The sequence below is a fragment of the Pithys albifrons genome, chromosome 3 (assembly GCF_047495875.1).
Source record: "Pithys albifrons albifrons isolate INPA30051 chromosome 3, PitAlb_v1, whole genome shotgun sequence".
Taxonomy (NCBI): domain Eukaryota; kingdom Metazoa; phylum Chordata; class Aves; order Passeriformes; family Thamnophilidae; genus Pithys; species Pithys albifrons.
The window spans coordinates 13,086,479-13,110,726 of NC_092460.1; the positions used below are offsets into that span (position 1 = coordinate 13,086,479).

A 24,248-nucleotide genomic window follows, 5' to 3' on the forward strand; every position below is an offset into this window, starting at 1 on the left:
CAGACAGCACCATGTGACAGTTTCCCAGGCTCATGTCCTGTTGGCAGCTGGAATCCTTTTAATATCATAGACCCCATTTCAATATGTGTTTCTCGTAATATCAACCAAATCTGGGAAAACAGAAGGAAGCACACAGGCACAGTGCAGCTACAAAGAATAGCTGTTTAAAATTTCAGAGAATTAGCAGGAGATTCTTAAAGCTGCCTTGAGTAATATAATGATTATAATTACAAACTATACCTTCTGAAGCTGCAGCACAGTAATTTTTATATCAGAAAAAGTACATTTTTCAAAATCTGTGAACATCTGTATTCCTGAGTCCCAACCTACAGCACATACCTCTCAGCTACTCATTTCAACCTACACATTCCTATTTTTAAGCTGAGAATACCTTGTGGCATTTAAATTCCCTAGGAAAATCTCCTAACACCCCCAGAGGTAATTTTTTTAGTCAGTCAAACTGGTTTTGTCATCAGAAAGACAACAGTTCCCATGATAGAAACTTTTTATTTAATGGCTTTCGAGAGAGAGGCTTTTCCTTTGCTGCAGCTCCAGCACTGACTCAATTGAAATAAATGGAGCTTTTGCATTGGTAGAGCTGAGCCCTCCTAACCAACATCCCCAGTGATGTGACTGACTGTAGCAAATGTATTTAGTTGCACTTTACCACATGTATTCAGTTGGGTAAGAAAATAAGCAACCAAAAATCATGCAATAAATATAATAAACTTCTATCACTAACAAGTTGTTTGGGTTTTTTAAAGCATAACAGGTACTGTAATATTTATTTCTACAAATTCCTCATTGTGTTGTATGGTTTGGGACAAAATTAGCCCCAGGAGTGACTGGCAGCTGCTGAAGTATCACCAGTCCTGCTCCAACCCCCTGTGTGATGCTGTGTCATGGGATACTGAGTCACTTCCAGAAGGGCAGAGCAAAGGCAGCGAGGCCCCGGCTGGCACAGCTCAGTGCCACCACCCAGCCACAGCTAAAGCAACTTCCAAAACTTCCAAAAGCCAAGATTTCCTGTTCCTGCTGGGTTTCTTCTGCGTTTGGGGTGCTGTCTGTCGTGGGGATGCAATCTGCCATGGTGTGGTGATTCTCCTGGGCCTGGAGGTTATTCCATTCCCTGGGAGAAAATGTGCTCCCCCCTTCCCCTGACCACGTGGTCCCTGAGCGCCTGAGAAGGACACACAGAGACCACCGGAGAGGGAGGAGAAGAAGAGAATTTATTGCTGCTGGTCAGGGGTTTATATGGACTTTGGAGGGATTCAAAATGCATCAATAGGAAAGAAGAGAGGGTTTGGCTTTGGGCTGATGGGAGTGAGGGGATCTACATTCAATAGGAGGGGGTTCAGGTAACTGCATGTCTCACAATCTTCCTCCAGCCCCTGAGATAACAAGTATCCCAAGGCCTTCTGGAAAGGAGAAGCAGCGACTTTGCAAAAAGACATTTTAACAATCATTTTGTACATTTAAACAACATTAAAAATATCAGTTGTTAAAGCATTATCAGTGGCTTGTTGATTTTCTTCACAAATCCATTTCTGGCAGGGCTTTCTTCATTCTAGATATTGTAAACCAATCCCTACAATTTCTGTCTCTCTCTCACACTCTCCGAGGACTGAGTCAGCCATGAAAAGCATTTTCTAGATACTTGCAGTAGGTCAGAGTGTGCTCCCTAAAACCACGTTTGTCCCTGTGACCAGCCCCACAGAGGCAGAAGACACAAACTCCACCCATTCCAGGTTTGGGGGCTTTATCATTCCCCCAAAGTGATATTTTGACAAGCACTCCTAGAATTCCTTCAGTGTGTTATGTAAGGGCTCTGTGGGGGTGGGGAGGGAGGGAAGGAGCTCCTGTCCCTGTGGCTTCGTTATGTAACTGCCAACTTCAGAGCTCACTATTAAATATTTACACATTTTCGACACATTATGCAAGGAAACAAATCTGCAAGCCCTGAAAGCGTATCTATCCACACACTGCTCAGCCTGATCACAAACAGTTGTGAGCAGAGAAATGGGAATTAAAATACTCAACTTCAGGAGATGTTGTTGGGCAAGATCCTCCTGCCTGGCACCTGCAAGGAAGGGTCAGTCAGAAATGGGGTCCTTCCTCCACCAAAGGCAATGGAAGAGAACAGGACCAAGCAACTACTTCTCTAATATTTATACTCAGCTTTATATCCTTTGGTTGCCACAGAAAAAGCAGAGAAAGGCAAAAATGGGAATTTTCACCAGAAGTCCTGTTTTTAAAGACTGCAAAGGAAAAACCTTGACATTGGGTTGCTGTAGTTTTACTGAACATTGCTCAGAGCTAGAGATGTCTGTTAAAAATAACCACATGTTCAAAAGGTAAAACACGGGGTTCAAATGTAAGAGTCAGACCTTGAAAGTTGTTCCTTGTGTTTATTAACAAGAATTCCAGTGCAGTTATCCAACCACACTTGCAAGGTCACATCCTAGCTGAGTTCTACTTTCAGAATTTAGTATTTCTGGAGAATCTCTTCATGGAAAATAAGGGAAGATTTTATATTTCATCCCTGAGTTCTAACTCTCATTACCTCCTGTCCCCAGCTGAGAGTTGAGTTTGTGGTAACCTGGAAATCTCTTTAATGAGCAATATCTAACAGCAACCCACTTTTGGGGGTGATCCACACAACTCTAATGAAGGGAAGGCATCTGTGGCACTTGATGTTTTTCAGTCCCTCACAGATTTGTGAAAACCAGATGTAGGCCACTTTACATGATGAAATAATTATTTAATTTGCAGGTCCCCTATGACACAATGTGGACATTTTGCACTTTACAAGTTTTTAATGTGTTGTTCAAGACATAATTCAAGTCTTGACCTTATGTCATCCACCTGTATCACCCACATCCAGTCAGGAATTTGCTCCCTAATCACCTTGTGTGCTGATCAGTACAGAATGGAGAGTGGAGACAACACTGATTTCCACATTGCAATAAAAAAATCCATTTGCTCACAAACCCCAACTGCTGCTGGATGAGCAGAAAGAACTTCACTTGTTCTCTCTCACTCCAAACTTGATGGGTTCGAAGGAAAGGGAAAGCCAAAGCCTGACTGTACACCCAGCCAGAAAAGGAGGAAATTAGGAATCCAGAAGTTTATAAAAGGAAAGCTTTAGAAAAGACAATCTGTACTAATAAAATTCTAATGCAGCCTTGAATAATCAAGAAGCACTTTAGGATATGGCAAACACAAGGGTAGAATATTATAAAACAACCAGTGCAGTATATCTCTATCAAAACACTTAGAGAAGAGGAATTGCATTCACTGAAATATCTGCAGCCCAGGAAGAATGTGCAGAACAAGTGGGTTTACACAGACTCAAGAATATTTACCCCCATAATAATAAACAACCATAAACAGCTTCACAGGCATTACTAAAGCTGTGAGGCAGTAAAGAATTTTTTCTTTAAAAAAAAGGCAAAATAATCACAATTAAATAATTATCTTTCTTTTAAATTCTGTAAGTAATTAATAATTTAAGGTTAACTAAGAGAAGTAAAGACTGTGAGTGGAAAACTCAGGTTCCCAATACAAGACAAAATATTCCATAGAGCAAGAGCTTTGTCTGCACTAGGAAGGCTGTGCTGGGATAATTTTAACAGTGACTTTCTCTAGAAAAGATAAAGCTACAAACAGCTTGTGTATCTTTTAGTATGACCTATTATTCCATAAAGAAATAGATACTTATTAATATTTAACTGCCTCTGTAGAGATACTGAAAAAAAATCAAATTGAAAAAATACATTTGTCAATAACAATTGATTCTGAAATAACTTTTCATTTCAGTAAAAATGTCAATGGCCACAAGGAAAATTCTGCTTAAGGTTGAAAGTTGCTTTGTATTCATCCAGGACAGATAAAAACAGAGCTACAGAATTCTCCAAATTGAAGTCATTGTCCCAAGAATGCAGACATGGTCTTAACCTTAAACAGCTGAGTTCAGTCATTCAGATGAGGCTCTTTCTTCAGGGTTTGCATGGGGAAAAAAAAGAAAAAAACCCCAACCAAACAATTGAAAGAGCTCTGAGAAGTTTCAATGCAGAATAAAGTTACATATCAATACTTTCCTGTGAATTCCTGTTCAGCATCCAGCCTTGATACCCTCAGAAACCCCTCCTGGAAGAAACTCAGCTGCTCTGACTCCATCAGAAAAGTGTTTTAAGTTTATTTTGCATTAACAACAGGGCAACCCAATTTACAGCAATGCAGAGCATTTAGCACAAACAGGGAACCCCCCTCAGGATATATTATTTAAATGTCATAACTATGGCAAAGCTGAATGTGAAAGACAAACTCAGCTTGAAAGATGTGGGGAATAAACTGAATTAACAACGTAGGGAACTGTGATCCCAGAGAATTGCTTCAGTTCTGAACTGCTCCATATAAAAGGCATTGGCTAATTCCAGGATCACATGTTGTGAGACCACACCTGGAATAGGCTGTGCCAAAGCAAACAAATCACTATGAATAAAACCAAGAGGAAGAAATTAGAATTTTTTAGCTCCATACTAGCAGTGAAGTGGCTGCCCATATGCTGACATTTACTCACCTGGGTAAGTTTAATTAAGTTTTATTTAGAATTCTCATCTTGCTATTATAAAAAAAATGGCTTAGGGAACATTGCAGCTACTGGGATAAAGTTGTTTCAGAATAGACTTATTAAACATGAATGGCTAAAATATAAATATAAATATAAATAATAAATATAAATATATAAAATCTCCAGCAAAGCTGCTAAGTTTGGAGCCCTGTACAAACACGTCACACAGCTAAAGCTGCAGTTGGATTCTAAACACAGGCAGAATGCTCCCATTTCTCATGTGACAACCCTTGACAACTTCCAGTGCTTCCGAAATGCAGCTGGAGCACTTCCTCCCTCACTCCCAGCACAGAGCACTGAGAGCCCCAGGAAACACAGAAAAAAAATGAAATGCTTCCCAGCAACCCAGCCCTCATGGAGGCAATTGGCTTTATATAGACCAATGAAAAACATTTAACATTGAGAGAGAGCAACAAATAATTCCCAAATACATCATCAGATGGAGAGCTGTCTGTCTCACTCATGCTTCAGCTACCAAGTGCCTTTCAACAGAGCCTTTACTCTTTCTGTGTGAAGCAGAAGGATGGAAAGAGCAAATCACTGAAGAAGGTTTTTAGAGCAGATGCCTGTACTGGTTCATCACTCTTTGACTGTGTTCTAATATAAATGAAATATACTTGCTTCCAAAAATATTTCCCCCTATACCTTTTCTTGTGCTTTAAAAGAAGATGTTCTAACCAACATGAATTTAGAGTATTTAACAGAAATACTACCAAAAAAAAGTTGCAAGACACAACTGAAAAAAGTTGACTTTGACTGAAAATAACAGAATCATAAAATCATAGAATTGACTGGGTTGGAAAAGACCTCTGAGATCATCAAGTCCAACCCTTGGTCCAACTCCAGTCCCTTTACCAGATCATGGCACTCAGTGCCACGGCCAAGCTCAGTTGAAAAAACCTCCAGGGATGGGGAATCCACCCCCTCTCTGGGCAGCCCATTCCAATGCCTGAGCACTCTCTCTGCAAAGAAGTTTTTTCTGCTCTCCAACTTCAATTTCCCCTGGCAGAGCTTGAGCCCATCGTGCCCCCTTGTCCTGTTGCTGAGTGCCTGGGAGAAGAGACCAACCCCCACCTGGCCACAACTTCCCTTCAGGCAGTTCCAGACAGTGCTGAGGTCACCTCTGAGCCTCCTCTTCTCCAGGCTAAACACCCCCAGCTCCCTCAGCCTCTCCCCACAGCACTTGTGCTCCAGTCCCTTCTCCAGCCTCGTTGCTCTTCTCTGGCCCCGCTCCAGCCCCTCAATCTCTTTCCTGAACTGAGGGGCCCAGAACTGAACACAACACTCAAGGTGTGGCCTCCCCAAGGCAGAGTCCAGGGGAAGGGTCACTGCCCTGGGCCTGCTGGCCACACTAGTTTGGATCCAGGCCAGGATCCCATTGGCCTTCTTGGCAAATGTTTCACCAGAGCTTCTAAAAAAGCCCAAGTGGAGCAGGAGATGAGGTGCTGATTGCTGACTGACACCCTTCATATCCCTAGTCCGTTCAGAGAGCAATTGCCAACTCCTTCCAACCTGCAGAAAGAGGTCACTAACAAAAGGTTCCTGATTTAATAGGACCCTCCACAGCAATCCATGGATTCTCAGACCAGAGCTAGAAAGCCACTAATTAAGCAGATTTGCAACTAACACAGGTAGGAAAGAGCACAAATGAGAACATCCAGGCAGTGCCTGTTGGGCTCAGGCTGCAGTGCCCTGCTCTGGAGCCAGCTCCTGGAACAGCTCAGCCTCTTCTGGTGCTGCCACTGCCTCACTCAGCAGACACACCAGGAAAACCTTCTCAGAGAAGATAGGGAAGATTTGTAGACCTCAGCCACAAAATTCCCTCACATTATTGCTTTCATTAAATTTCTCATCTTCACTACTTTGTGCTGTAAAGACTTAAGAGCTTAAAAATCATGTCAGTAAAAGATTAAACATTATATCATTATGTCTTGCAGCAGAAGGCATTAAAAACTTCTATCAGCACTAGTGTGGGCCTATGAAAGATGTTTTACAGTGCAGATCTATGTGCCAAGGCAACGTGTTTCTGGACTGTGTTTTTCCATCGGTTTCATCCCAAAGGATGGGCTGAAATCCCCTGTGAATGCACAGCCAATCTGCTCACTCCCCAAAATCATCCTGTAATGTGAGCCACAGCCCATTCCCTGGGGACAGACAGAGGAGGGCATTTCTGAGGTACCTTCTGCATCCAAACTAAGATGTTAACTCAGATTCTTCCAAAGCAAGCTAAGGCTGCAGGCAGTTGGGATAATCTCTTTTTAGAACATACATTCTATATATCCTGCATATTAATTATGAAACAGGATGAGCAGCATATTCCTGAGAGAAAAGGCAGAACTTAGACAAAATAGGAAAAAATCGAAATTAGTTGTTTAAATTGTTACTTTTCTGATAGGAGAGAGCTATGTGTGTTTGTGTGTGAGTGTATATATATATATAGATGGATAGATGGATAGACAGACGCATGAAAATATGCATATATATATATATAACACAGATACATATAGGTGCCCAGAGATGCACATACTTACTAAGTAGTATAAGTCATGTCATTACACTCAGTGTTAACTCTACTGCATTAGATCTCAGAGATGGGGACTGTAACACCCACCACTCACTTGTCTGTGCTTTATTCCTGCAGGGTGGGAGCCTGTTCTATTCTGTGCCTGATTAAACTTGAAAAGAAAACCTCAACTCCATCTACAGTTTGAAGATGTAAAGATTCTTCTCCCCAGGTCCCAATTCAGTCCCTAATTACAGATATCTGGGAAGAAAAAAGGCAGCAAAGTTCTATTTATCTTTCTTGCCATCACATTGTTCTTGTTCAAAAAGGTCCCTCTGCTTTGTTTCAGTCACCTGTAGCTAAACTTTTCTTTCCAGTCAGTAATTTTTCATTCTAATTCAAACCCACCAACAGACAGGAACCACAAGCACACATTGGGTTGTAACATGGTTTATCTGGACTCCTGCAGACTGGTTGACAACCAGCACCTTCCTTTGACACTGTAAAGAAATCCTACAAACTGATCTAAGTATACTTTGGGTTAAAAAAAGTCACACAGTTTGCAAATTTGAAAAAAAAACTAGGAGATTTTAAAGCTGCTAAATTAAAACTGATTGTTAATTCCCAATGAAATAACAAAACATATGCTATTCCTGTATTTTATATTATTTTATAAGTTATTAATTTTTTACAATAGAGATGTTTTCAGAGCTTCTGTGTTTCCACCGGTTTGAGGGAATTTGGTTGGTTTTCTTTAAACACCAGGTAAACAATTTTAAGATAATATTTTTGCTCCCTTTGTCAAATTCAGTGTACTATCTGTATTCCACTCTACTGCTGACATGTTCAAATTCCTACTGAAAAAGCTGGATAAGTTTCCACAAATAACTATCCACTGGTATTTATAATCAAGTTGTCTTTGAGTAGATAAAATATGGCTGGAAACATAATACCACAAATTGGTCTTCACATCCATGTAAAGCATAACAAGGAAGCAAAGTGTTTAAATTCGTGGTTACACACCATGAATTACTGTGTCAGTGCGTAGACACTCAGTCAGATCACCCAGGGAACACACACCATTTCCATCACTGCAGCCTTAGAAAGCTAAGTATGATAAATATCTGTCCAGAAGGGCTTAAGCAGCATTGATTTTGTTTTGGATATTTTCACCAATTCACCTCATCCTGGACCCCAAAATTAAATTTTTCCCTTCTTTTTAATCTAGAAAATAATGCAAAACCACTTCAGAAATTCCATAGTATATCCAGGTAAAGACAACCCAGGGGGCACAACCTTCTCCCCTCTACAAGTGCTGGTGACAGAGAGAGCTGTTCTGCTCTCTGCTCCTGGATGTTTAGACCTTGCATGGAAGTAGGATTTAGGGCAGGAATTAGAAAGGAAGATACTTTTGCAAGGCAATTCTTAAAGAACTCCATTTATTTAACAACAGGTTGGGTTATGTCACTAGAAGCCACGTGCTGCTTCACCTCAGCCTTGCCTCAGGAAGGAAGGAGTTAAAGGGGGGGTCTGGCAGAACAAGTTGTTTTTAAGAGGGCAAATACTTTCTTTTCTTCTATTTTCCAGGCTGCCAACTGCTCCATCCCTTGTACTGACAGACTGTTTAGACTGCTTTAAAAACCCTTTTAGGAAACTTATGGCTTAATTTTTATGAAGAATGAGGAAAGAATTTGAGTATGTGCAACAACACTCCTCCAAGTTTGTGCTTGCATAACTCTGAAAATAATCTATACTTTTGAGATTAAATTATTTTCTATGAAAATGCTATTTTCTAATAGCTCAGCTTCTCTTGAGAATTCTCCTCCCTGGCCAGCACAGGAAAAACCTCTGGTGCAGTGACAGCTGGATCAGTGTGATTTATTCAGCAGCAAAGACGATAAAGGATTCCTATTAGGACACATCAGCTCTTAAGGCTGTATGGCCCTTGTGCCCTCTGATATCCAACATGGTTTTCCATGGATTTCTCATTGCTCAGTGCCTGGAGAACATTAAGCAACACACTCTATGCAGAGTTATGGAATGCTACACACACTTCAGGTTTTTGTAGTCAGAACAATGTCATTTGAAAGCGCTCTGAGACAAATGGGGGGGTGTAACTCTGAATCTGCTCTAAGGGCTAAAATAAAATTAAGTCAGAACTAAAGCCCCCAAAGCACCTGGTTTGGTTTATTCCAGTGTATTAGACAAGGAGGTGTAAAGGAGAGCACTCTGGACTCCGAATCCCAAGGACCTGAGTTCCAGTCTCAGTGGGGACCGTCCCCTGGCAGTTCAATGCCTCCCTGCCATCCCATCCCGTCACATCTCGGATGCTCAGCAGGGTCAGCCCGGTCAGTACCGGGGGCTGTGACAGTCCCGAGGACTTCCCTGTCACTGTCCAAGCTGGCTCGGCCGTGGCAGATGGACCTCAGGACTGAAACGGTGGGGCCAGTTCTGCTCACGCTGAGCCTCACCTGAACAATCCCCTGCGCAGGCTGGAAGGGCACGTGGGGAGAGCCCTGCCCAGATCTGCGTTCACCAAGTCTGGCCATACGTACATACAAAAGACAAGGAGTTGCCAGTCCTGACAGATTCAAAGCAAACAGCTCAGGAGCTCGGGGTGGCAGCGAGGCTTCCCTGCCGTGCCAGGGGGTGCTTAGCTGGCACTGCCAGGCAGGATCACAGCACAAGCTGTTCCCTTCACCTCTGCAGATCCACGAGAGACTGGGAGATGTTGGCCAATTATTGTTCTCAGCATCTGCAGCGAAGGCCTGGCAGTATTTTCAGTAACTGTGCAGGGTGCTGGGTTGGTTTGCTTTGCTCTGACACAGCCCACGGAACGTGGGGGACGTTGGCATTCAAATCACTGCAGAGTATTCAAATGAAGGGATCTTGGCTCATTGTACTTTAAAATGACTTCATATTTTCTCTGGTGCATTTTGCATAATGAAGAGAACTTAAAGAGTATGACGGACTTGCAGTGCCTCAAGAATATTACTTAAGACACTGTTTAACTTATGTACACACATAAGTTGTGCTTCATCTTAATGTTGGCTTCAGAACCAGCAGGGCTGGCAACAGACTTAAAATTGTTTAATGCAATGATTTTAAGAGACTTGCAAAATAACACTAATGTTTGCCTTCCAAACTAGAATTTTATGCTGCCTACAATTCTGTATTTTAATGCAATCTACATTATTGCATGCAAAAGGCTTTAAAAAAAAATTAAGATCTGAAACTGCCACAAAGACTAGAAAATTAACTTTGTTCAGCTCACTCGTTTCTGAGTCTTTCACTCATTAATGAAATTGATTAAGTGCATATTAATGAAATTCAGGGAGAGAGATTTTTAGAAACAGGGAGATACATGAAATATTTTCCTGTGGAACCCTTTGTGTCCTAGGAACTTAAATCAGCCCTGCAAAACTCCTGGTATGGAAAAGTCAGGCAAAGGATTTAAACAAATGAATGTGCTCCATTATGCATGCAGGTAAACCCTCCTGAATTAAAATGCTAAGGGAAATGAAGTCTGGAATCCTGGATGTGGGCTGCAAGGGCACAGGCAAGGCAAAAATTAATAAATGCTGCATTAAAACAATTACTTTTTCTTTAACTGTGCTCATTGTGCCTCACTAGGAAGTAAATGAACTGAATTCTCAGAGGATGGCACGAGACCTTCATGTGGTTATTCATTTCAGGTTACTTTTAATTCAGTTTAATTAAATTTGGTTCAAGTTCCTCAGTAATCAGTGCTTTTCCTTTTTTTAAAATAACAATTTCTTCCCCAGGGCCGTTTAAGCAAAGGGGACACATGAGTATTCCTTGTTTAAATGAACTCTAGAAAAGATAACTCTGAGAAAAAGAAATGGGTTTCTGTGAGAGTGGGGAGAAAATTTTTAAGAATTGAACTGGATACTGAATGAGAGATTCCAAACATTATCTACCTAAAAAGACTCAAATGAACATAGTCCTGTCACAACTACTGACAAAGAAATTGACGGGAAGAAAATCACAGTTTAAAAACTGGGGAAAAAATAAGAATTTTATCAAATCTGTGGTCAAGCTGTCCTGAATGTGCAACACACAAAGGGTCTTTTCCTGTCTAAAAATAAACTGGTGTAGAATTTTGGCTGATTTGGAAATATAGGCAAGGGTGGGGAAGAACTAACCTTGGGTAAAAAAAAAATAAAGAACAACCAAATCAGGGTAAAGGTTAAAAGATGGGTGAGAGACTTCAGCTGTTTACATGTGCAAATACAGAATAATTAATGGAACTGTTAACATGATCTTAGAGTATTATTAGAAAGGTGTCATTTGTTTTCCCCTGGATGCAAGTGAATCCTTAAATGTCTCCTGTATGTTATCAGGGTGACATTCCATTTAGAAGCCTAAATGTCATGGGAAAAGGAGGAAAACCATAAACTGATCAGAGGAAAGCTGAGAACTGGAACCTTAAAAAGATGCTGTCCACGAGGACAGAATTTTGAAATGTTTTGATGGAGCAATGTCTTAATTACATGTTATTACATTGGGATTTTTTCAATCCTAGAGATTCCAGAACACCTACAATGAGTGCTGGGGAATTAGGACAGACATCACATCTTTCTAACGTGACACTGTGCTTGAGCCCAGGCTGCAGCCCAGCACTCTAATGCAGCTGTTCTGCTCCAGCAGAATTTGCATCCAGGGCAGGGAACTGGCAAGGAGAATTGCACTGACCCAAACTGGTGGAAACACTGCTCTTGTTTGTTAATATCCATCAGTACAGATTATAAACTGCAGAGAAACTCAAGCTAGCTGCTACTAAGTTCAGCATTTTCAGGCCTAACTAAGAAAGAGAAGTTTGTTGCCAACTCCTTTATATTCTTGCATTTATATAATATATTCTTTTTTATATATATTGTTTATAATATGAATGAAATTTCGACGTTTTCCACTTCCTCCCACAATAGCTGCACTGTGCCAAGTCTTTTCCATTGTGCCTTATTTCTACAGACTTGCTCAACGTAATGAAATGCCAAGAGATGTCACAGTTCCATTCCCAGTGCCCTGGGAGAAGATGGGACCAGCACAGCATTACAGACCTCCTCACATGAGATCTGGACAAGGTGAAGGTCACTTGGGTTGTTTGGCTCCAGGTTTTTGCCCTCAGACTGACTTGTGCAGGGATTTTTATCTCAGTATCCCACAGCTGCCTTGGGTTCTGCAGGGAAGGCTTTTCCTGGTGACTCCAGCCCCTGGGAGCATGTTGGCTCCTGGGTTTATCCCTGGCTGACTGTGCCTGCTGTCCATCCCTCCCTCCCTCCCTCCCTCCCTCCCTCCTTCCAGGGATCAGCATGCACACAACAGTGGTACCACAAGGGAGTACTCCTCAAACAACACAAGCACCAGCCCCCCAGGAGCTGGGGACCAGCTGGACCTTTCCTCCAGTTTTAGGATGTTCTTCCTGGTTTAAATCTCCAACTTCAGTCCCCATTGACCAATGTGGCACATTGTAGGAATCACAGACAACTGAGTGGTGAATCCCATGAAATAAGGTCTCCTCTAAGTCAGGAGAGGCCAGCAGGCAACTCAGCCACAGCCCTGAACAGCAGCAATGTATCAACACCACCACCAGCTTCATGCAAGTGGTTTGGGAGGACCAAGTTTCAAAGGACCATGTCCTATTCCAGTATTTTTTTTGGTTCATCAACTTATTGCCTGAGTAATGGGAGACAATCCAGGCAAAGCTCTGCTGAGCAGCATTAAGCAATGTAACTATTCATTTTACTTTGTTTTCAATACAGAGCTTTGCTTGGGAATGTTAACAGAATCTGCCTCAACCAAAAAGACTTTCCTTTTTTTTTTCCACTCTTAAGCTGCAAAAATCTGTACACTGAAAAAAAGACATCATGCCCAGGGGTCCACACCACACAGTGGGATGTCAAAGCATCTTACCCCAGGCTACCTTCCTCCTGCTTTGTAATCCACATAAGAAAAGAGAATTCAAGGAAGAAGAGTTAAAAGGCTTGTTACATTCATGTAAACAGCAAATGATTGCTGGGGGCTGACATCAGCATTCTGGAAAACAGGTAATAAGAGCTACATGTGATGTAGGCCCAGAAGGTAAAACAAGGAGGAGGACTCAGAAGGGCTCAGAAATTGCCACTGGAGGTGTTAGCAGAAGGCTCTGCAAGATTTTAAGCAGTTCACATGGTTAGAGATGGGGGGATGCACCAAAGCAGGACAACCCTGCTGGGCAGACTGTATGGAGATGGCCACAACCAACCAACGGACCAGGCAGGAGACTCCTGCAGCTCTGCAGCCAGAAGAGAACAGAGTTTTGGGAGCCACCAAGAGAAGCCCTGCCACTTCCCATTCCCTTGGTGGATTCCTGAGTCTGAACACTCTTTCCTAAAGGATGTTTCATTTCCCCAAGGAATGGTTTGAGACCAACACTTGATTTCATGAAGCAGCTCTTTCTATTCATACATAAAAACGAGGCACTCAATATTTTTGTACGAGCTGCATATAAAGGTCATTTCACCATACACTGATACACAAAGACAAATATTTCAAATTTAGTCCTGGACTAACTCTACACAACAAACAAACAAATCAACACCAAAGAAGCCAGGCTCTCCTGTGTTAATTAAATCCTCTTTACATATCCCAGCCCCCTGCTCTGCATGCCCAGGGAACAGTCTCTAATCCATCAATCCAGGACACACAAGGGCTTGGTCTGAAGAACAAAATATTTTTACCTTGCCTCAGTCACACCCCTGTGTGATCCTCAGAGGCTGCATCTGCACTGGGAATTTTCCCTCAAAATTCATTTACTAAAATGCAGCAGCAGTTTTGGACTTTTTTGAAAGAGTGGAAAACTGATTCTGTGTGGATCAGTAACGAGAGCAGTAATTGCCACAGGGCTGACAATAATTTATGCAGAAGTTCTCAATTGCTTCTAATGGCCTGTCAGATGGTGAAAGGGCATGCAAAGCAGAGCATAAAAAAAACCTCCAGCACAACTTCTGAGAACAACATTCTTGAAACTTTGACCCCTGCTAAGAAATATGAAAATAAAAGAACTGAGGCAGCTTCTGGAGGAGCAATAAAACTGCACTGTTATCTAGTGATTCCTTCAGATCAGATTGTGTGATTGCACCAGAAAATGAAACCACGTTTTCCAAGATTTTACATCCATACTGTAAATGAAGAATTGTAGTAGAACAACTTTGACAACAGGTTACTGCTCTTCTAGTTCAGGTTGGCTGAGCAACACCCCAACTGATACTTCAAAACCACAGAAGTGTCAACTGTTTCCACCAGTGTCAGCTGAGGGTGAGCCAGGAGACAATAATGCACTTTCTCTCCTCAAGATAAAACCAGACTGTGTTGGAGATGTTTGGAAATGCAATTCTGCTACAGCTGAAGAATTTCAGTTTGGGGATGTATCAACATTCAGAGCTGAAAATGGGCAATAATGGCCAATCTGGACATACCCATGGAAAATGAACTTGTAACTGAACTTGGGGTGTGTAGATTTTATCATGCATGCAAAAGTATCAGGACAAACATATTTTGCACTTAAACTGCACAAAACAGTTAAATACTGATTCTCTTACAGCCCCCAAAGTTACAAATAGGTTTCAAGAGTCCAAAAAGTGAGTTATATTAATTCTAAAAAAATAAATATGACTTCAACTTCTTATACTAGCTAGTAAAATCACTGGTGGACAAAAGCTGAGGATATGTGCAGGCAGATATAAATATGTTTGATATAAAGACAGTGTATACTTGCACTGAATTTAAAAACAAAACAAAAGAGAACACACAAAGTCATGTTTTCCTGACACTGTGTCTTACAGTCTATTATTTTCATGTCATTACCCCTTAATCCCACAAAGAAACTGTCACTTTAAGTAGTAACAACTTTTCCAGCTAGCCCTAAAGTGGTGAGTTCAGATTACCAGCAGTGCTGATTGAACAAATCAGTGTAGAAAGAACATCTTTGTTGACTCATTTTCAAAATGAAAATGCATTTAATTTTGAAAACAAAATAATAAAATCAGAGTTTGAAGGGGGAGGCACCTTACATGCTATAACACAACAATGCACCAAAACCAGCATCCTGTTTCCCAAAGGTGTCTTTCTGTTGAGCTGGAGACAAAGTTGCCTGTCACAAGCCTTGTGTTTGATGTTGCCATTGACCAGAAAAATTAAATACTGACAGCTTTTAGGGAGAGGAAAGCTAAAAAGAAGTTAAGAATCCTCTAGAGAGAAGAATTTTTCCAGGGAAGCTGCCCCTGCCCTTCTCCCCCAGGAGCACCACCAACCCTGGACAGCACAGCTACTGAGTGTGTCCAGAAACTGGGGGAGAAACTTCAAAAGGAGGATGTGGAGGAGTTGGGCAAGATAAAGAGTACAGTTAGCAAGACATGCCTGCTCCCCTTCCTCACATCAGGCTACTGAAACCATAACACTTGCAAATAAATGTATATTCTAATGAATAATTTTTGTTCTGGGTAGAGTCAGAAAAGCCAAATACAGGTTTTTCAGGCTTCCCAAAGGAGCATTTGTCACTTCTTCCAGTCACTGGGTGTGGATTCCATATTGCATCCCACAGGCAATGTTACCCTCTCACCTCAAGGAAATGAGGTTGGGCACAGCTCAGAATGCTGCAAGGATATTGCATATTACATTTTCCCCATATTTTCTGTTAGAACAGCAAAGCACAGATGGACCAGCCTAAAGCAACATGTCATCAATATGAGGTTCAGACACTTCACAAGACATAAAGCTTTGGAGCTGCTGCCCTTTCAGAGCACTGTCACCTCCTGACAGGCTCAGTTTGGCCTGAACCCACATTCCTGGGCAAGGCCAGGAATAGTTTCTGTGGTTCATTAAACTGGCTTAAGTGTAGACAAATCAGACTATTTTATTTCTTCATAAAGCATTCATTGTCCTGCACTCAGCATTAATGAACAACACCCCCAGGCACGTGGGGGCATTCTGGGGTTGTCCTGTGCAGGGCCAGGAGTTGGACCTGATGATTCTTGTGGGTTCCTTCCAGCTCAGGATGTTCTATGTGTGTCATTCTCCAACTGGTTCCTGAAGGCTACACAAAACCAGCAAATCCACTTCAGGTAGGACCACTCCCCACATCACCAAGGCAAAAATCAAGCTCAACATGTCCACTTTCCAATGTTTAGGACTCTCTAAAAAGGACATCTACCAATAAATCAGAGATATCTTAGCAGCAGTTTATGATATACTAATCTTAAAAGGAAAGAAAATTAGTTATACAACTGCTCAAAGAAAGACTTCCAAAAACATAGAGGGCCTTTACACAATGTGTTAAAAAAGTTGGATTACAAGATAGCCACTAACTTGATTTATTCACCTTGTGGCAATCAGGGCAAAACTTTCCAGGAAAACAGTTCTAAAAACCTCAGGAAAATAGCAACCAGTGAATAAAATCCTGTGCTGTGGGAAAACACAAACATATTTTCCCAGGCTGTGCTGCTGAGCTTTTCAGGCTGTCTCAGAATCTCAGCTGTGTCATACCTTCCCAAGGGAAAAGAAACATTTTAAATGCACTATCAAAATAATAACAGCTTCAAAAAGAAAACACAAAAACTTTGCCTGATGACACATCTCCACTCTTTCTAAAATCTGTAAAAAACACTCTTTTTAAAATTCCTTTCCCAGCAAATAAAACTAAATTTAAGAGGGTACTCTGTAAATTTATATCTAAAAAAAAGTCTAAACTAAATAATATTTTGTAAACCATCCTTCACTGTTTACAATGGCCCCAAAGTATTCCACCATGGCCAGTTACGTGAGGCAATAGCAATAAATAACATTTTCTTCAGTTAAAAACCAAATGACTCCTTTATCTCTCCATGCCTAAATTGAACACCTGCTGCATGAAACATCACATATTCAAAACTCAGGGAGAAAGCAATAAAAGAGTCTGGATTATAAATACAGGTTTAAAGGCACACAAACCATGCAAGAGCTGTGCATGGCTGCGCTCCTTGTGCTGGGGAAAGGCAGAGGAAGGAGGAAGGGGCTCCAAGGGAGCAGCCAAAGGAACTGCAGCAAAGGGCAGAAGCACTTCAGGGCTATATTTAGAGCAGGACATTCTTCAGACACTGCCAAGCTGTTCACGTCATTGCACACAGCAGGTCTTACCCAACTGTGTGAGGCTGGGAGAGCAGGAGGGGGAAACAAATTCTGGAGCGGCTGCCAGAAATGGAAATCTTGCTTTTATGGAGAGGAAGGAATATTTTAAGCATGTGAATGCAAGAGGACTTTCCAAAGAGGGGGGAAAAGGGGGAAAAGAGGAGGGGGGGCAGGCAGGGTGTTAAAACTTTGCACAGACATCACAGAAGGACTCTGCAGAATGTGGTTTATCAGTACCATGACTTTGCCTCCAAACTCCCTTTGGAGCCAGGCTCACAAGCCTCAGCTACAGGACTAAAAATACTAAAATGTGTGAATTTCCCTGAGTTTGAGTCCTCAGCTGCTGTAAGCTAGACTTGTCCATGTTCCTCTGGATTGGATACATCAGTTATATAAGCAATTTCTTATTTCTCCTCTATAATGTGGCAACCAACCACCCAAGATAAATGAAACACCAAACACAAAGGTGGAAACGGTAACAAAAATACTCCATTTGTATCTGAATCCTGGGATTTTTCTTTAACTTTCTTAGCATATGCCACGAGGTTCAGCATTTGCATAAAGAAATGTCAGGATACAAAAAATATGTCAGTACCAGCTGTAACAGTGCCAGGAACAAACCCCAGGGAAATTGCTCTTAGTGACCTTCTGCAGAGTGGGGATGGCATCAGAGACACACATTGATTTGAGGATGGCTCTACTTAAACTTCCATAAAGAGTTTTTACCTTCGTTCCCTTCTCCAGGTGGCTGATAAAAGGAAAGCCCCAAAGATATCATGGCTGCAATTTCCAAGATGATAAGAGTCACGTCCTGCAACGCTTCCCAAACTAGCTGTATGAATGTTTTTGGCTTCTTTGGAGGTATAAAATTTTTTCCAAAAATAAGCTTTCTTTTTTCTAGGTCTGCAGCGGTGCCAGCTAAGCCTGTAAATAAAATAAAATAAAATAAAATAAAATAAAATAAAATAAAATAAAATCCATTAAAATTGCAGTGAAATAGAAAATGCCCACTTGTATCTGCATTCCTATAAATTACTTCTCCAAGAAAAGCTACAAACTCTACCACCGATGGCATATCAACAAACAGATATTCCACTTAAATTTTGCTTTTGCAAGATGATTATATTCTGAACAGAATTCTTATGAGCTCCATTTAGTACAAATTCCTGTGAGATTCAGTCATAAAAAAGTCTTTGAATTAGGAGATTTATTTTAATACCTATGCACATAGATCCATGCATACATGTAAGCAATGACTGCTGAAAAGAGATCATGAAGTACAAATACATGATATTTGGGATGAAGCTGGAATGGCTGTTGGCAGCTTTAGGAATGCCAATGGAAGATGATCCATATCCTTGTTCTGAATGCAGCTCAATGAACTCAAAGAATGTATCAATAAAACGTGTCTTGTGCTGCTTCAAAGCAGCCTCTGGCTGCACATGGACTGCAACACATCATGGCAAGGAACTGCCTCACATCTTTGTCATGTGAAAAAGACAAAGTGACAGGTTGTGTATGCACAGACAGGGAAAGGGGAATGGTAGGGTTGCTTAAATTGTCATAAAAATGCATGTGCTTGCATGATGTTTCAATTTAAGAACAATCCAGTGTAAGGATCCAGCATAACAATGTGTTGTGCTGAACAACTCTCCTGGGTGGGTTTTTCCTATTTTTTAATGATATTGAAGTATGAACATCTAGTGGCCTTTCAGGGGAACAAAAAAAAGAAAAAAAAAGAAAGGAAAGGAAAAAAAAATCAGAGTTTAATAACCGAGACCATATGTCCCTCTGAGCAGCATAAAGAACTGCAATAAGTATAACATATATCTGACAAATAATACCTGATATCAGAGAATTGTTTAGGTTGGAAAAGACCATTAAGATCATCAAACCCAGCACTGCCAAGGCCACCATTAACCCATGTCCCCAAAGTGCTACAACTTTTAAATCCCTTCAGAAATGGTGACTCCATCACTTTGTGCCAGGGCTGGACAGTCCCTACCATGAGGAAATCTTTTTTATCCTTCACTTTAAACCTGCCCTGGTAGAACTTTGGGCCATTTCCTTTCATCCTGTCACTTGTTGCTTGGGAGAAGAGACCAACCCAGCTGGAACATTCACAAAACTGTGGGTTTGAATGCGACAGAACTGTGAATTTGTTTCTGTCTATTCATCCTTGCATAACAGTAGGAAAAAGAGAAATTCAGGGCTCACCTCAGTGAACACAAAGGGGCCTGCAAGGAACCAGAAGAACCACTGACCCCTCCTGGAAGGATTCCTGATGCCAGGCAGTTCAGGGAGAGTCCCTGTGGTAGTTTTGGCTTTAATTTCAGCCAGGCCTCAGTTAAGCCTCAATTCAGCAGGCCCAAAGGATGTGACACAGATTAGAAGGGACAAGCATCACCTGAATTAAGCAACCCAGCTGTTGTTAGTTTGGGGTTTTTCCCCACATATGAGTGATCTTTAAGGTCACAGAATCCCAGACTATTCTGAGTTGGGAGAGACCCACAAGGATCATTGAGTCCAACTCTTAAGTCAATGGGCCACACAGGGGATTGAACCCATGACCTTGGCATTATTACAACCAGGATTTGTATATATATGTATTATATTATATTCTGTTTTTAATTGTCTTTCTTTTGTATAATATAAGAAGCTTGCTACTTCAGGTTTTAGTTTGGGGGTTTTCCCCCCCTGTCTCCTCTTCCCATGGTTGGAGAGGGGGAAACCCTTTCTCTCTGTGTTTGACAGTTGGCATTTTGCCAGATGAGCCCAACACACTCCCCAGGGCACACCACCCATGGGGTGCCCCAGCAATGGGACACCCCACAGATATCACCTTCAGGATGTCAAGGGACACCAAGCAGGATCCTGATGTGCTGAGAGTCCCCAGTCTGTGACTGGTCACCCAGGGCTGGCCCCCAGCAGTGTCCCTGTGCCCATCAGTCACCTCTCAGGTGACAGCCCTGGGCCCAAGCACTGTTTCCTCCAGATGAAAGTGATGCTTTCCTAACATATCAGCCCTGCCCCAGCCCAGGCAGGTCCTGACTCACCTTTCACTCCAGGTGTATAATTACAGCTGCTGGGTGCCTTCTGGCTCTTGGTTAACTCATCAAACTTTCATTTCACCTGCAGCTCCTCAGAAACACTACCCTTCTCCCCCAGATAAAGGCACGCTGTAGTTATTATTACCTCACTTCATTCAAGTTTCAGTACCCAGTGCTCAGTGACACTGGGACAGGGTCCAGCCACCATGAAGTGTCTGTTATCTTCCATGACTCAAACAACAGTAAGCCAAACTCTCCACTCCTCTGAGAGCTCCCAGTCAGGTTCCAAGGCAGGGTAAAGCCCTTCCCCTCTGGCACAGGAGCTGCAGGCCATGAGCCAGCTGCCTTCTGGTGACCCAACACAGGTCACAGGACTCTGGGCCACACACGTGAGAGAGCAGGGCAGTCACTCACTGCTGATGGCCCTGGCACAGGGACAAGCCTTCAGCACATGCCAAACAAGTGCAGGCTGATCAGCTGGAAGGGGGCTGCAAAGCCCCTCAGTGCAAGGAAGCATTTTCACCAAAAATCAAAGAATCAGAGAATCATTAAGGCTGAATAGACCTCTAAGATCATTGAATGTGATGATTAACCCAACACTGCCAAGACCACCACTAAACCACATCCCCAAGCATCCTGTCTGCCTGATTTTTTAATACTTTCAGGGATTGTGACTCCACCACTTCCTTGGGGAGCCTGTCCTAGTGCTTAACAACCCTTTCAGTGAAGAAAATTTTCCTAACATTCAATCTAAGTGTCCCCTGGCACAACTTAGGGCTGTTTCCTCTTGTCCTGTCCCTTGTTCCCTGTGAGAAGAGCCTGCCCCCCACCTGGCTCCACGCTCCTGTCACGGGGTTGGAGAGAGCAAGGAGGTCTTGCCTGGGCCTCCTTTTCTCCAGGCTGAGTTCCCTCAGCTCCCTCAGTCATCAGATTTGTAGAAAGGGCCCACACAATGTGCACTCTGCCCCCCAAACATAGCCCACTCCTGTACAGAGCTGACTTCATACAGAGGGGGAAATTCCATGGGCAGCACTGACAGGGGCAGGGATTTGGGTCAGCAATTTTCATCTCATGCATCTTCAAGCAGTGATAGAAAACTCTGAAACAGTAAAAGCTTGAAAGCACATTCTAGAACAGAAGGAAGTGATGCCTGAAAACTGCCTGTTGTCCAACACAGGACATATGTGCTCAGTGGTGGGCCAGCTCAGCAGGTCAGCACAGGGCTGGGGACTCACCAGCCAGCAAGGCAGGGCTGCAATGGCACAGGAAATTGCTCCAGCATTTTTCAACAATCCTCCCCCCATTTACCAAGACATGATGAATTCATGACTCTGAAATTCTGCCCTGTGCCTCCCTGTCAGGAGGGAATACAAAGCACACATGTCCTGCCCCATGTTTCTAAGGCCTGTGTAAATACACCTCCATCCTGAGAAGGCTCCAAAGCAAAAGAGAGACACTGGAACACTTTCTCTGAAACAAAAATTGTTCATTTAGACATCTATAAGGCTGAGGACTAGGCTGAGTTTAAAGTACCCATGGACATCATCACGTTCCAGACTATAGTCCACACAACCTATGTTGGAATTCAGACAAATTTTATTTTACTCTTTCATCTTTGATAATACATATTATTGTTCTTAAGAAGCACAAATAGACAAGAGTAAATTATGCATGTCATTTTATTCTTTTAAGTCAATGTCTTGATGAAATTACTCACCCAGTCTCATCTAAAAAACAGAGTATACTCATCTTTAATAATGGCATTTATCCCCCTGTCAATAATTTAGAAATCCTGGAAAACTAAATTCAATGTTCAGTTCAAACCAAGCAGTTTCCCTTCTCCAGAGACCTGACCTTCACTCAAAATCCCATTAAGCAAAATTTGGGGCTAGCTTTTTTTCCCACTCAGTGCCAGAAATAAACAAACTCCCAAACTGAGAGAAAGGAAAGGGAAGAGTGAAGAAATCCACACAGCACGCGATGAAAACAGATCATGCCAGTTCTAAGCATCACTGTAGAGATAAGGTCAGAAAGGGACAGAATCACAGGAGATCCTGAGATGGAAGGAACCCACAGGGATCATTGAGTCCAACCCCTGGTCCTGCACAGACACCCCAACAATCCCATCCTGCCCCTGATAGTGTTGTGCAAACCCTCCTGGAGCTCTGGCAGCCTTGGGGCTGTGCCCACTGCCCTGGGGAGCCTCATCAGTGCCCACTACCCTCTGGGGGAAGAACCTTTTCCTAATGTCCAAGCTAACCCTGCCCTGGCACAGCTCCAGCCATTCCCTGGGTCGTGTCACTGGTCTCCACATAGAAGAAATCAGTGCCTGCCCCTCCTCTGCCCTACCAAGGGGACAAGAGTTCCACAGGGAGAAGCAGCTTCAGGAAACAGAGCTGAGTATCTGAGGCAAAGTGAGATACTCATTTTGCAAACCTTCCCCAAACCTGCAGTATCATCGCTGGTAGGACATACAAGGGCAGCACTCCTTTTGTTTCCCAAGTCACCTGCTCTGGTCAGGAACATTAACTAGTCCTCGAGGAGCTCTGAGCCAGCCTGGGTTGTTGGGAGGACTGGAGGTGGCTGGGGGTGCCCATGGCCCTGCAGAGCTGCGGGAGCGGCTCCCACGGGCACCACAGATGGCAAACACGTCAATTGGCCCAGCAAGGGCTGGGCAGGGACATCTGTGCCCACCAGTGCCAGGAACCAGGAGATGGCTGTCCTGCTGCTCCACTGCTTTCTGTTGGCATGTTCATATCACACACACTGGCTTTTATCACTGTTCCTGAATGGTGTATTTTTATTTCTCACCTGCCTCATGAGTCCTGTGACAACGAGAGCATTGCAAATCTAAAATACCATTGCTATGTGGAGATAGAAAACATGAAAGGGAGCGAAAAAGAACCAATGAGGACTAGAAAAACATGAACAGAAACACCAGTTCAATATGACTTCAGGCTTCACTCCTTACTGGCAGAAGCAGCAGCCTGTGCCAGTCTTCTACCCTGTATGACCCCTCTTACATTCTGTGTGACCCATCTTATATTCTGCATGACAATAAGTCACACACTGGCTGGATTTATATTCATTTCTCCACTGCAGCATGAATATTTTATTTTTTAAGTGCTTTTCTAGGTCAAAGCTGAGCAATATTACTCGATCAAAGAGATTTACAATGGACGTGCAGATTTGGGATAAATTTATATAAAAATAATACACACACATTCAGGAACTACTGTGAAAATTCATTACTGGTGCTTCCAGCACTGAGTAATTTCTCAAGTTTTCAGTTTCTAAAACTTTTCCCCCAAATTGTTTGAAATTTGTGGTCGAATGAAAGTGATTGCACAGAAAACATTTTCTACAATGCTGTGCAGTATATTGAATGCATTTCTGATTTAATCTGGCATTGTTGCTTTTTTGGAGGCAGAAGAAGAACAAAAAACTGGAGAAATGCCACTTAGTGACTTTTCTCTGCTCCTTATCTACATCTGTCAGTGAGTGCACGCTGAATATAAAGCCATCGTTTCAATGAATACCTGGAAAATTGTATTTCTCTGACAGGCATCTCCACTACAACCAACTGGAGCAAGACAAACAGAGAATGGTTTAGATGCTGCAAAAATAGCAAAAGTGCAGCACTACTGAAGCACAAATGAGGGGGGAAGAAAACATAAAACTTGTACCAGAATGTTTGAAATTGGCTTAAATTACGACATGGAAAATGTAGAATTTACATTTGTACTAATTGTGCAACTAAACCAGTCACTGCTTATTAACTTAGAATCATAGAATGGATTGGGTTCTAAAAGACCTCCGAGATCATCAAGTCCAACCCTTGCTCCAACTCCAGTCCCTTTACCAGATCATGGCACTCAGTGCCACGGCCAATCTCAGC

General features: G+C 42.4%; 1 protein-coding gene across 24 annotated transcripts in view; it reads right to left on the minus strand.

Annotated features, from left to right (window-relative positions):
- The window catches only part of ATP2B2 (ATPase plasma membrane Ca2+ transporting 2), a 420,524-nt gene that overhangs the window by 101,827 nt on the left and 294,449 nt on the right, over window positions 1-24,248 (minus strand). For all 24 annotated transcript variants that reach the window (XM_071550496.1, XM_071550495.1, XM_071550497.1 and 21 more), the window contains one exon: window positions 18,027-18,224. In XM_071550496.1, the coding sequence (XP_071406597.1) occupies window positions 18,027-18,224 (198 nt within the window). The remainder of the gene's footprint in view (window positions 1-18,026; window positions 18,225-24,248) is intronic.